This window comes from Delphinus delphis, chromosome 11 (assembly GCF_949987515.2).
Source record: "Delphinus delphis chromosome 11, mDelDel1.2, whole genome shotgun sequence".
Taxonomy (NCBI): Eukaryota; Metazoa; Chordata; class Mammalia; order Artiodactyla; family Delphinidae; genus Delphinus; species Delphinus delphis.
In genome coordinates, this window is record NC_082693.1 from 63706002 (window position 1) to 63720840 (window position 14839).

Consider the following 14839-nt stretch of genomic DNA (forward strand, 5'->3'; position numbering starts at 1 on the left):
GCTTACTACAAGTCTTTTACCGAAGTTCCCAAATCAGAAATGCCTCTTATCTACTTACAGATGTGTAGTAGATGGGGGTTGAAACTTGGACAAATCTAGGTTGGAGAATGATCTACTATTTTACTATTTTACTATTCAATGGAATATTATCCGTATACGTATTCCCAAGCCTATGTTTGCAACTACAAAAAAGCATAGGTTTAATTTGGAAGCCACAAAATACTTAGGTAAATGAAATCTTTTGCTACAAAGCTACTATCTTGAAACTCACTTTTATCATTATTTTTTACCCACTTATTATCATAAAAAAACTAGTTCTCAGATTCTGCACACAGACAGCTTTATGTAAAATATATAAACATTTGTCCAAATTGATACACAGATTGCATAAATATGGCAATTAAGATTGCATTTACAGATGTGCATGTACAATGTTGTGCAAATTATCACAATATTACAATTTCAAAAATTATTCCAATTGGAATCCAAGTAAAGCAATTAGTGAAAAAATACCCATGCAGAATTTAAATATCTCAGAACAAAGTTTTAAACGTCTTCAGTAAAAGTTCACACATTTAAAATAGTTTTATTCATTTTATTTGTATATGTCAAAATACATTTTTTTTCCAAAATAGTGGGTTTTGCAACTAGTTTCATGCAGAAACAAGGTCTGCTCAATACTACCAATAAAATCAATATAGCACAGTAGCTGTTCAGTTTTAGATACAAAGAATAAATAACCTAAATACAAAACACTAAAATATTAGAAACATGTATTTAATCATTCTTCACAGGCATCCAAACTTCACAAATATAATCCTTAGCATGCCTAACTGTTGTGCAACCAGAACATGTTGCAGTCACTCAAACTGACCAATTATCTGTATATTTTACGTCCACATAAGACCATGGAAATTCTTTATATTCAGACCAACCATTCATACAGTTCAAATATAACCAAAAATAAAATTCCCACAACTATCCTTGTACCTTTAAAAATCAAGAATCCTGAGCTTGGTAGTAAGAGCATAACCTTATATCTTCATAAAACCAATCAAGAAAGAGAGGACTTAAAATCCTGCTTACCAAAACACCTTTTCCCAACCCCAAAGTAATCTAAAATAGGCAGTAGAACACAATGACCTTTTAAAATGAAGGGGGTACAAATTCACATTTAATATAGTATACAATACAATCAATAATACAATTAGCTACTATAAGCTTTACAATGTACAATTTATTCAAATGGCTGAACTGTTCAGTGGTTAAGGAGACAGTTATGTGCCAGAAAGATAGAGTATTTTTTGCATGGTTTAATGAAAATATAAAAGCTATTTGTCCAAATAAAAGCCATCTTCATATGTACTTGGTTTTGCTTTTTTTTAAAAAAAGGCCACTGAAATGTATAAAATGGTCTGAACATGATGGTGGTATCAAAGTCAATGCCTCTTCACATGGCAATAACAGTGCATTTAACACGAACTCACGTTAAGTCTGCAAATGATTTCATAGCATTACTTTGGCTAGCACAACAGTTATAGACAGCACTCAGATAAATACAGGTATGTGAAATGTGAAGTAATTACCTTATGGAACTTTAATTATGGTTGAATACTATCAAATGAAAACTGCAAATAAAAGTAAAAGCATTTTACAGTAGAAAACTTTTGTAAAGATAGGGCTCCACATAAACGTGTTATTTTAAAAGTCTTTATATCACATTGTTAGCAAATTTTGTTTTTAACACTATTATGGAGTAGCCTACTTTGCATTAACAGACATTTGAAATAAGAAAACAGTCAAGCATGCCATGTGGTGGTCTAAAAATCAAAACAATACACTTATTTATATATACAGCATCACTCAGTACCTGCTAAAATGAATGTGAAGATTAAAGAATCTAACATCTTATACTACAATAATAAAAAACAAACAAAACAAAAGTGACCAATGAAGGCAGAAAACAGGACTTAAAAGAATCTAATCTCAACTGACTTTAAAGCATTCATATAAGGAATAAATGCATATTGCACAAACAGTGAAAGCAAATGTTCCACCAAGCAATTCAGTTCCAGGTGGGGGACAACACAGCATTAGCCTAATATATGACAATGATCTCAGAAGAGCAAGCGTTCTTTTCTGTAAATGAGAAAGCTGTGAGACAGGAGAAGGGTCTGCCACATGAAGAGTTAGAAGGAAAAAATACAAACCCAAACTCAGATGAAAAGCAAAAAAAAAAAAAAAAAAAATTAAATATCGAAAAACTGGAAACTGTGGCACATCAAAAAATGCTGAATAACTGTCTTCTGTGAGAGCTGAGTTTTTGTTGACACAAAAGTATTTATGTACAACTAAGGCTTACTGGTTAAATATCTGAGGCATATCTGGCCTTGAACACTTTCCTTATATGCTGGAGCTGTAAACAAGTTTTCTCAGTCATAAAAAAAAAATCTTCTCAGCAGCTGCATTAACATGAAACAATGGTCTTGATACAAGGAAAAAAAAAAAAAAAAAAAAAAAAAAGAAAAACACCAGAAAATTAAACAAAACAAAACTCCTAGATAAGAGGGCATTTGGCAGGATATCCAAAAATGACAGTCTCCAAGGATTCTTCCCAGGCTTCCAGTGACTGTCAATTATGGTCCACTGGGTTACTAATATGTGCAATTCCAATTACTTGCTGCTTTTTCTTTTTTTATTTGGAAAGTTTGCTTATAACTCTGATCAAGGCCCCATTTTCATCCTTTAGCCTCTGGTTGTCTGCTTTTAAGTCTGGTAACATCTATGAGAGGAAAAACAGAAGAGAAAGTTTTAATTCAATAAAAAGATAAAATATGATTCTTAATAAATGTTATATTTTTACCACAAGACACATGAACAAGCTTTGTCAGTTATATATATTTCTAGTGACTAAAACATGTATCAGGAAGAACCCCCCCCCCATTTGTGAAGCTAATTAGTTTAATAAATGATGAAATGAAAGGTTTATTCTCCCAAAGTTATCAATTGAAATGTACTAAATCACTTGACATTATGAGTCACGAGCACACCGTATTAGAGCAGCCAAGGAAAGGAAGCCTATTTTTGTTAGGATAGGCTCTTAAAGGGAATTCCTTTAAGAGTTCCTGTCAGCCTAAATTAAGGCCTTTTGCTTTATTTATGTCAGACCTCAAACCATACTGTTATTCCACAAGAAAACCAGCTTATTTAGGGAAGTTTTGAGGGAATTAGACTTGTTCTAACTTATTAAAATTCCTTAAATGATTTACCTTGTACTAAGTTTAAGTGCCTAGTACAATGTCTGATCCAAGATAAGTGCTCAATTAAATGGTAACAAAGCAATTATTACTATCATTAGAATAGTATAAAATAATTTATAAGCCAAAGTAGTAAGTCTGAATTTATAAAAATATTCAAGCATAGAAAAATATAAGTAGTATTTGGAGTAAATAGAAAAACACACCCTTACATCCTGAAAACAAAACTAGTTTTTGTTTTACAGACAAACTGAAGGAGGGGGTGGAATTATTATAAGTTAATTGGATTTTCTACTAAGAATGATTTAAATCACATGTGCTCTGCCAGATTTGCTTGGAAATGGAATAGCTTATATTTTAGACATTAAAATATACTTTCCAAGATATTTAGGTCTCTTTCCTCAGCTTTCAAAATGTACTAGGTTATCAAATTAGATAAAAGTAAAACTACTTGCAAAATTACCTTAAGCAAAATCTTTATGAAGAGTTTAATATTATGTGGAACCAATCAATTCTTACCTGTGCTCAGAATGCAGGGATATAAAATACAGTAATCTGAAGTTTATTAGGATAACTAATAAGTTTATTAGGATACCGCTGTTAATAGAGAACTACGTGAATATTAACGAAGATGGTTCTGACTGAAAATGACATTATTTTGAAAAGCAGATAATTCATGTTTAATCTTCGGCTTCAACATATATTAATTACATGTAAAATACATGTTCCATTTTCTTTCTAGTAAAGAGTTTTAAACAGCCATATTTTTAAGTGCTAAAATATTCGTAGAGCCAAAATGTGCATTAGCTTTGCAAAAGTGCAGACAAGTCTTTTATCTAAATGCCTCGATCATTCCCTCAGTTTACTGCAGTTTATCAGTCACAATACACAATTAGTGACACTTTCTAACATTCTGAGAAGCCATGCATAATTAAACAGTTATATGATAAGCTCCAGACACAATGGCATTAATTTGTAAAAGTGAGCTCAAGACACGCTTACTAATACAAAAACACCTGCCTGGCTCTACTAAGAAGAAATGATGAAACTATAAATTATAGATTCACAGACTGCAGTTGCCTACAGAACCCTGAGCGCTTGGCTACCACTCTTGTCAAGGCCCTATTCTCAGTCAGCAGTCGCTCATTTAATTCTCTCAGAGTTTGAATTTGCTTTATTTGGTGCAGATTCTGCAGGAATCAGAACATAAAGAAATAGAAAATAAAAAATAAGAAAGTGGAAAAGAGTACAATGAAAACATAAAGAATCACAGATAACAAATGTAAGAAGAAAAAAATTAAGAGTCTTAAAAGAATATTCCATGAAATTTGCAAAAGTAAACAGTGTAGTTCTAAAATTCCTTATCAAACAAAATACACAGGCAAACAAAATCCAAAAACATTTTCTCCAAAGCCATTCAATAATGTTTTAATAAGAAACTAAATAATTCAATAGAAAAACATTTAAATCTTGAAATTCTAATTCTATGGGCATAATTTCCTATGCATTAGTCCATTAATTCATAATGTGATAGATATTTTATGCAAGACAATGTAATAAGAGGTAATCAATTAACTATGTCATTCTTTTTTTTTCCTGAGAAGACTGTACCTTCCAATATTCAAAATGAACTTATTTTCACAGGTGATGCAGAGTTTGATAAACTGTACCTCTGACTGTCCACTACTCTAATGTCCTTTATTTTTATTTATTTATTATTTTATTATTATTATTTTTTTTCGCGGTACGTGAGCCTCTCACTGTTGTGGCCTCTCCCGTTGCGGAGCACAGGCTCCAGAAGCGCAGGCTCATCAGCACAGGCTCACGGGCCTAGCCGCTCTGCGGCATATGGGATCTTCCCGGACCGGGGCACGAACCTGTGTCCCCTGCATCGGCAGGCGGACTCTCAACCACTGCGCCACCAGGGAAGCCCCTAATGTCCTTTATTTTCAAAAGAGAACATTTCTATAGTGATCCCTCCTCACCAGTTATTCTCCAAGGAACAGAGTATTTAAACTGCAACAAATAAATGATAAATCCCAAATCTTATAGTCATTATTGTCCAATTTATTCTATACCTGAACATCAAAAGTGCCATGAAAACTGATTAACAAAAAGATTTGGGTTTTAAATACTTTTCTAGCTCACCTAAAACCTGGATTTAGGAAGAAAGAAAAGCACAAGATATAGATAACTCACAAACTGTATAAGCAGCTTTAAGAACAATTAATGTAAACATAGTATCTGTAATGGTACTGTAAAATTTGAGTTTATACTGCAGCATGATTTACTTACTTTGAGCTCTTCTTCCATTTCAGATATTCTTCTTTCTAGAGCTCTTCGTTCCTAGGTGAATTTAAGGTACTAATGTTAATGATATAAGTACTATATTCTTAAATTTTCTTCTAAATTGTGAAATAGTGACACTTTAGAATAAAAAATTAAATCAGGAGCAGTGTAGAAAAAGATGCGATGCCAGTGATGTGTAAAGAGCTTTCCAAAATTTGAGAGAAATAAATATGAGGATCATTATTTTGTTACTTCCTGTAAGCTCTTTCTTTAAAGCTTTGACTTTCTGGTAAGATGCTACATAACACGTTTAAACTGTTTTTAGTTCACATAAAACTTAGGTTAGGGATAGAGTAAACCAATACTCAAGACTGAGGATTGAATAGAAAAGAAAAAAAAAAAGAAACTCACACAAAGATGCAATTACTCTATAGTGATAAAAAGCAGAAAAGCAAGAAGCAAACGTGCCTAAAATATCTGTACTTTAAATTTCAAAAGGATCTAAGAAATGTTCATCTCCTCCACCCACGATGTTAACTAGTCATTATTTGTCCAATTGACTTTATAGCTTTGTATTTAGTTTGATACTCTACATAGCATTAATGCAGTGAATCTAATGAAGAAGCAACTGTAGCATTTATTTTAAACTACCTTGTTTCAAAGAGTGATAGGCAAAGGCAACATACAGTATATTACTGCAGTGTACAGTTTTATTCTCCCTTAAATAATAAGCATTCTAAGGTGTTATGCAAAAAGCAAGCAGCAGTAATTAATGTGCTTAAAACTTTGGTTAGGTCATACCGCCCAGAAGATACTGACTCTTGCCGGTCACCTTTCAGATACAAACCATTTAAATTTAGTTTAATCACACTGAAACTATTTCTAAGACATTCTTTCCCAGATTAATAATTAATGTTGATATTTAGTAAAGCAGTACATTTACTGTAAATGTTAACGTTTTTAGAGTATGTGATTTTAAAAAATAGATGAAATCCTACCCATAGTCTTATAAGTACTGTGTTATTCTACTATTAGCATGTTTAAACATTATTACACAGACAAAAATGTTACTTTTGATAAACAGACCTTTCTCCTATTTAACAATACATCCATGACACATTCATAAAACCACTGCACTTCTCAAAATATTAGGACATATAATATTATATTTGATCCTCATAACTTTGTGAAATATCAGCAACAGCATTATTTCCTCCAACTGACAGGTAACAACCCCATCATTCTCAATTTTATTATGTGCCTTCAAGATTTTAACTATGTAGTGGTAAAGCAAGACAAGAGCATTATACTGAACTGCCTCACTGCCAAACTGACAACTGTAAAGTTGCAGGAAATTTCTTATATTTAACAAATAAACATTACCATTTAAAAATATGGTTAAGAGAAAAAAAATGCATATAAAGTGCTTAATTCAGTGCCTGCCTGGTATGTAAAAGAGTGCTGAATAAAAGTTGGCAGTTATTATTAATACTAGGATTACCAATGTCTGTTAAACTGAAAGTAGATTAGCTACTTCATAATTTATCTGCATTTGACAGGCAGAAAGAGGAGGTCAGGTGAGAATGTCAGAATATGAACATGTATATATTGTAGGTGTATAAGCCTAGATGAAAAAAAAAAGATAAACATTAAACTGTCACTTATCTCTACATGATAGGGAGATTTTATTTTCATCTTTTGTTAAAATTTTTGTAATAAATACATTACTTTCACAAAAATAAAATATTCTTAAAAATGTGACTATCTCAAAAATAAATAATATTTTGATTAAGTATATGGTTATCTATGTCTTTCATCTCAACTATTAGTATGGATAAAAGAGAACTGAAAACATTTCTTTACTGTTTCACATATCTTGGATGTAAAATTCAGTAAGTTATACTGTGGTATAATAATCAACATTAAATTTAATAAAATAAGTGATTCCAAATTTTTAGCAATTATAAGTTAGATCAATAGTTTTTTAAATGGCCCAGAACAACGATTTTTAAAACCTCATGAAATCATAATAAAACTAGGAGTTATTATACGTTACAATTTAGTAAATGACATAGACATTAACTGTTATGTTTATATATTTGGTATTTTTATCATTTCTCTCCTTTTTTGGGGTCAACAAGGTAAATTTTTAAAATGGAATGGAAGAAAATATTCTCATATCAAGTGCTCTTGACTATTTATTCTTCGATCTAGAGATCAGAGCTCCACAGTATGTAATTTCTTCTCTGGCTGAAACCTTGAAAATCTAGCCACTGCTCAGCTGTACTACAGGTACTCTTTGAGTTAATTTTTCCATTAACTTTTGATCATTTATAGATCTTCAACTGCTCAGACTAAACTTGTGGAGTTTTTCTTATGCCCACTGCCAAATCCCTGGGCAATAATAATAATAAAAGGAGAAAAATACAAGTGAATATATCACGGCCAGATAAAAAATTGCAGAAAGACATAAAATGGTAAAAGGATTTTCTTGTAATCTTTTTTTTGTTTGTTTTAGAAGAGCCTACTTAAGTTAAATATTTAAACTCAAAATTAAATAAAATATTGTTAAATTAGCTTTAAAAAGAATTTGAAAATTTGGTCCCCAGATCTTTAAAAACTTTAAGAATGGAAGTATTTTAATTTTGTAAAGAATTAAACTAAATGTATAGATGATTAAAGTGTTTTAAGTATATCACCACAGAAAATCAAAGAGAGATAAATGGCATTTTAAAAATATCAGATTCACTATCACAATGTGTATATTTCATAATTAAGGCAAGATTTTTTTGTACATTAAAAGAATAACATGGTAAATTAAATTTAACAAGGTAATTTCACCCCATAAGACTCTATAGAGAAGATAAGCTAGAAAACATTCATAATCAAATTATTGAATATTAATTTAAACTAATTAAAACTACCATCTATAAAAACAAAACTAAAGAAAACCAAAAAACCTACCATTGCTTATATAAAAAACAAAGGGGGAAATTGATTACTTATTCAGTAAGATGGACACTTACCCTTTTTTCCATTTCCAGTAGTGACCTATCAGCAAATCTTTCTTGTCTCTGCAAGGAAGTAAGAAATATAAAAGAGATGTAACTGCAATAAAGATGGGGAAAGGGAGAGGACCACAGTAACTCTCCTCTACTGGTATTCAAAGAAATCACACTATTCAGGAGTAATACACAGGTGTAAGCAAAGAACAGAGAAAACAGGATTTCTACTGAAATAATAAAGAGTTAGAGGAATGCTTAGGAATACAATGGTCTCCACAGTTCTCATCGTTTATGTATCGGTTTTCCTCGGGTCTTTACAGCTGAGCTGAGAGTAAGGATGGGTGAGTACTATGGAGCAAAGCCAAAAATATCCTAGTTTTCCCTCCGATCTTCAAGCTCTCTCTTTTCCTACACCAGGAAGAGTGGGTAACCTTAGTGCTCAGAGTCCACGACCTTGACTGAAATGTACTTTGGACCAGGTTGTGTGACTGTATTCATGCAGTCAGACTAGTAAACTGGCCTTTTGGTCCTCTTTCACAGCTACCTTAGTTTTGCTCACTCCTTCTCTAGAGTTTTTTCCCCCAATCATCCATGTTCCAAAATTGGTAAGAAGGTTCATATCCACTGTCACTTATAAGAAATCCTAGCCATATAACTTTTCTTCTGGTAAGGTCAGGTCTCATTTGTTTCTGCTTCTTGTACTATACAATCAACTAAAGTTGATAAACACTGAGATCTGGGGGATGAAAAGGGCCCTTGGGGTTTTAAGCCACATGCTGCACTCAATACCAGAGAGCTGTGCATATATGGGTATTGAGCACAGGACCAGTTAAAAAACAAGTGCTTAGTTCTCATTTACATTGACCTCTGTTCATACATCTCCCTTGGGATTCCTGGTCTATTTGCTGAAAATGAATTCATCAAAAGGCTCATTCCCTAGAAGCCAATCTGCTGAATAACCAATTTAAAAAATTTACCAAACATGGTTTTTGACAACTACTTAATAAGAATGCTCTGCTATGATCATTAACCACAAAATATACTTTAAAAAACTCTCTCTACATACACATATATGGTTCATCACTGATTAAGCACAACTTCACTGTTTACTTTGGTGATTTAAAAGACATTTCTTGGGACTTCCCTGGTGGCACAGTGGTTAAGAATCTGCCTGCCAATGCAGGGGACACGGGTTCAAGCCCTGGTCTGGGAAAGTACCACGTACCGTGCAGCAACTAAGCCCAAGTGCCACAACTACTGAAGCCCTCACGCCTAGAGCCTGTGCTCCACAACAAGAGAAGCCACCGTAATGAGAAGCCCGCACACTGCAATGAAGAGTAGCCCCCCGCTTGCCACAACCAGAGAAAGCCTGCACACAGCAACAAAGACCCAAAGCAGCCAAATAAATAAATAAATTTATTAAAAAATAAATAATTAATTAAATAAAAACCATTTCTTTAGGGGACTTCCCTGGTGGCGCAGAGGTTAAGAATCCACCTGCCAATTCAGGGGACATGGGTTCGATCCCTGGTCTGGGAAGATCTCACATGCCGCGGAGCAACTAAGCCCGTGCACCACAACTACTGAAGCCCGTGCACCTAGAGCCCATGCTCTGCAACAAGAGAAGCCAACGCAATGAGAAACCCGTGCACCACAACGAAGAGTATCCTCCGCAACTAGAGAAAGCCCATGTGCAGCAACGAAGACTCAACTCAGCCAAAAATAAATAAATAAATAAAATAAATAAACAAAACAAACATTTCTTTATATAATTTTCTCTTCTGTCAACCCTTTCAACATTCATATTTTTGTATCATCAGGGCTTGTAAACCAAGTTACTTTTTGACCCTTTTTTGCACAATTTCTTTTTTAACGTTATAGTATATAAATAAAGATCTAAATCATGGCCATCTAACTTGTTTAATTTATTTTAATTTTTTTTTTCCCCACACTGCACAGGTTGCAGGATCTTAGTTCCCCAACCAGGAATTGAACCCATGGCCTCAGCAATGAAAGCATGGAGCCCTAACCACTGGACTGCCAGGGAATTCCTAATCTGCTGTTTTAAATGATTTTGTTTTTTGTGCTTACTCTTCCTGGAAAAATAGAAGTTAATGTATTCCCATTGCTTACTGTTAGAAATCAAATTCAGAATTTCAAATAAGATGAGACTTTCAGGGATTTCCCTGATGGTACAGTGGTTAAGAATCCACCTGCAAGGCAGGGGACACAGGTTCGAGCCCTAGTCTGGGAAGATCCCACATGCTGCGAAGCAACTAAGCCTATGTACCACAACTACTGAGCCTGCATGCCACAGCTACTGAAGCCCACGACCTAGAGCCCGCGCTCTGCAACGAGAAACCACCGCGATGAGAAGCCCGTGCACTGCAGCGAAGAGCAGCTCCCACTCACCGCAACTAGAGAAAGCCTGTGAGCAGCAACGAAGACCCAACACAGCCAAAAATAAATAAATTTTTAAAAAGATGAGACTTTCAGCTAATTCTGATATACTTTTGATGTTTTTATTTTATTTTTAATTAATTAATTAATTTTATTTACTGTTTTTATTTTTGGCTGCATTGGGTCTTCAGTGCTGCTTGCGGGCTTTCTCTAGTTGAGGCGAGCAAGGACTACTCTTCGTTGTGGTGCGTGGGCTTCTCATCGCGGTGGCTTCTCTTGTTGCGGATCACGGGCTCTAGGTGGGCATGCAGGCTCAGTAGTTGTGGCTCACGGGCTTCGCTGTTCTGCAGCATGTGGGATCTTCCCGGACCAGGGCTCAAACCTGTGTCCTCTGCATTGGCAGGTGGATTCTTAACCACTGCGACACCAAGGAAGCCCAACTTTAGTTAATATTTTTGGTAAATATTCTAGTTAAAGCTGTTAAAATAACAATTGGTAAACCTGGTGAATTGACATTTGACAAAATCATTATTCATCAACTGGTTTCTGGTAAATTAACCTATTTCCCTCCCTTGGAGACTGTACAGGGAGTAGGGTGGCTGGGTTAAGGCAGGATTCAAGGATTCTAGAGTCCTTGGCTAAATACTATCACACAGACCTGAACTTCAACTTTAATTCTTTTGGCTGTGCTGCGCCTTTTGCACGATCTTAGTGGATCTTAGTTCCCCAACCAGGGATTGAATCTGGGCCCACGGCAGTGAAAGCACGGAGGCCTAACAACTGGACCACCAGGGAATTCCCAAGATTAATTCCTAACAGGATGATCGTTCCCTTGGAAAAATTCCACGTGACTATCAAAATTGCCACTACTATGTATATTCATGAACAGTTACAAAAGAAATGTTAAAAAAAAACCCCAAAACATCAGGTGGAAAGATTCACAGTAGATTCACAGAGATTAAATGCTCAGGATAAGTAACTCTAAAATTGAACAGAAAGTTTAATGTCCTATCAGTTTTACTTTTACATATATCCCTAAATTTTTCAAATGACATTTACATAGTGTAAGATACTAACTTTGAATATTTACTCAATATCTCATACTCTAATTACCCCTCCTATTATTAATTCAGTATACTGGGCATGATACTTAGAATGCCTGCTAAGGCAGAAGCTGTCATACTCTTTAATGCAGTGACTTATTTCTCTGGTGACAGTCAATGGGATCAGAAATTGGTACCTGACCCAAAGGAAGCTTGCAATAGTTGTCCAGTGTCCTATGAAATGGTCACTAATAGGTCCATGGGCACTAACAGGACTGCTTCACGTTGATGATAACTGGCTAATTCTATCAGTTCCCCTCTCTTCTAGAGTTTGAATGAGAAACAAATAGGAAGAATTAGATGACAAGAGAGTAGGTAGAAAAGCAGAGAAACATAGAGATGGCAGTAAGCAGTGGAAACACAGATTAGCTGAATCACCATAAGACAGAATACTACAGTAGGGAGCAGTGGACACTTTTATTTAGAAAATATTATGACCAAATCTCTAGAGCTGAAACTATTTTCAGGGAACTAGTTATAATATTTTGCAGCGGCTCACTAAGCTACTAATGCAACCGGAAGAATGACGACGTTCCAGTTTACCATGAAGCCTAAGTGTAAGACGGCAAGTTTAAACTTGTGTGACAGTCCAAGTTTTTATGACACCTCACTATGAAACGTGTTCTTGTTCTGTACTTCACTGTGTATCTTCATAGTAAACCCTCATTACCTGATGGAATCTGAGTCTTCATAGCCTCACAAGGTTAGCATGATACCTGCAAATTTAGCACAGTCTCCACTGTACATAGACAATTGCTTCACAATGTAATAGTGGTTAACAACAAAAAAGGACCTGGTAATAAGTGTAAGTTCAACATAGAGAAGTAATTTTAAAAATTATGAGAAAGATGAGTATAAAAGAATGGTCACAGAAAGTATGCAGTCTCATTTACAGAACTGAGGACGCCATTTTAGATCAGTGTTTTCAAACTGGATTCTAAAAGTTTAGTGCAGAAATGTGTTTATGCTAGAAAGTCTTATGTTAAAATTAAACGAGTTTGTTTCCTTAAAAATTACAGGACTCGGGCTTCCCTGGTGGCGCAGTGGTTGAGAGTCCGCCTGCCAATGCAGGGGACACGGGTTCGTGCCCCGGTCCGGGAAGATCCCACATCCCACATGCTGTGGAGTGGCTGGGCCCGTGAGCCATGGCCACTGAGCCTGTGCATCTGGAGCCTGTGCTCCGCAACGGAAGAGGCCACAACAGTGAGAGGCCCGTGTACCGCAAAAAAAAAAAAAAAAAAAAAAATTACAGGACTCGTTAGAGCCTTTAACATATAAATAAACCCTGTAAAATCTCCAAGATATAGAACATATAGTATTTCTCAGTTTCTTGGATCACAAAGCTCTTTCCTCTTCTTTTTTTTGTTTTGAAGGGGGGCAAGAGAAGGAAGAGGGAATGTGCCAGAACTATCTCCCAGAACTAGTGTTTTATGAAAAAAGAGCTTGGGAAACAATTCTTAGATCATACACATCCTAGATCATATGTACAAGGCTGTGAGTTCTGCTTGGCTGTCCTAGTTTTCTTGTCTAAAATTATCTCTACTAGGTTGTTGCACAGAAGGAAGGTAAAAGGAGTTATGACTAAAATTATCTTCTTCCAGAATTATTATGTCAAATTATTAAACAAATTATTATGTCAAATTATTAAAAAGGTTTTTTTTATTAAACAGGAAACATTCATAATGAATAAAAATTATTATACAAAATTTTATGGCTTTAAGAAGATTCCGTATAGATAGATGCTTTGCCTTGCTACATTTGGTATGTTGGAAATAAGCATTTAAAATCCTTCATGTACCACAACATAGGTATTAAAAGGCTTAAAAATACTTTGACTTTCTACCGTAAGGTTATATACGTTCATATTTTAAATTCACTTTAGAAGAAAATAAATTATTGGTAAACTGTATTATCTTGATTCTGTCCTATTAATAAATAAGCTTTTATCAATAACCAAACTTATATCTAGAACACAAGAGAACATTTCAATGCAATTTTCAGATAGAATAAATCACAACCATTATCTTTAGAGTAACAAAGAGAAAAAGGTACAAACCTGGGTGGCCTTTTCCAATTGTAATTTAAGATCTGTCAGTTCCATATTTGTATCATGTAGTTGTGCTTTCAGCTTTTCATTTTCAGCTAGAATTTGTTCATAAAGCTATACAAATTAGGGGAGAAGAACAAATTACTTTTCTGCTTTTTTACTATTTTAAGAAGATTTCCCATTGATTACTTTACAATATTAAAACAGAAAGATTAATGTAACATATGAACTATTAAAGAAAGCATTAAAAATATTTTAATGCTTTGTGGTATCAAGGCAGAAATTTTTGGTTATTCAGGTGTATTTGTCCCACATAAACTCTTTAAAAACTAGTTCTGGTATTTAAAATTTATTACTTCACTGAAAATCCTAACTTTTCAGTTTGATTAAAAAAATTCAGTTATCTGATAAAGAGGGACCACACTGTGACCACAGCTGGAGTTCAGGAGCATTATGATTTTTATTTGGGGTCTCTGAGCTTTTCTGCCTATCATTCACTCTTTAATTCCTGATACTGAGATGGGAGTATCAGTTGCATTTATCATTATACTTGTATATTTTTACTAAAGGTAAAAGGAAAGCAAAATATTTCTTGAACACTTTCATAGCACTTGAATCTACTACTTCTTTTTTCCTCATCTCTACTACTACAACCATAGATGTCTACAATCATCTCTTACCTAGATATTTCTATTATTAGAATTGTTCTCCTGACCTCTCTTTAATCTGTTTTATACA

At 34.3% G+C, this 14839-nt stretch overlaps 1 protein-coding gene across 2 annotated transcripts in view; it reads right to left on the minus strand.

The window, feature by feature from the left end:
* Positions 1–331: 331 nt before the first annotated feature.
* The window catches only part of PPP1R12A (protein phosphatase 1 regulatory subunit 12A), a 149685-nt gene continuing 135177 nt past the window's right edge, over positions 332–14839 (minus strand). For both annotated transcript variants that reach the window (XM_060025304.1, XM_060025303.1), the window contains 4 exons: positions 14111–14215; positions 8573–8620; positions 5553–5603; positions 332–2782 (listed from right to left, as the gene is read on the minus strand). In XM_060025304.1, coding sequence (XP_059881287.1) covers positions 2696–2782; positions 5553–5603; positions 8573–8620; positions 14111–14215 — 291 coding nt within the window. In that variant the 3' untranslated portion in view covers positions 332–2695. The remainder of the gene's footprint in view (positions 2783–5552; positions 5604–8572; positions 8621–14110; positions 14216–14839) is intronic.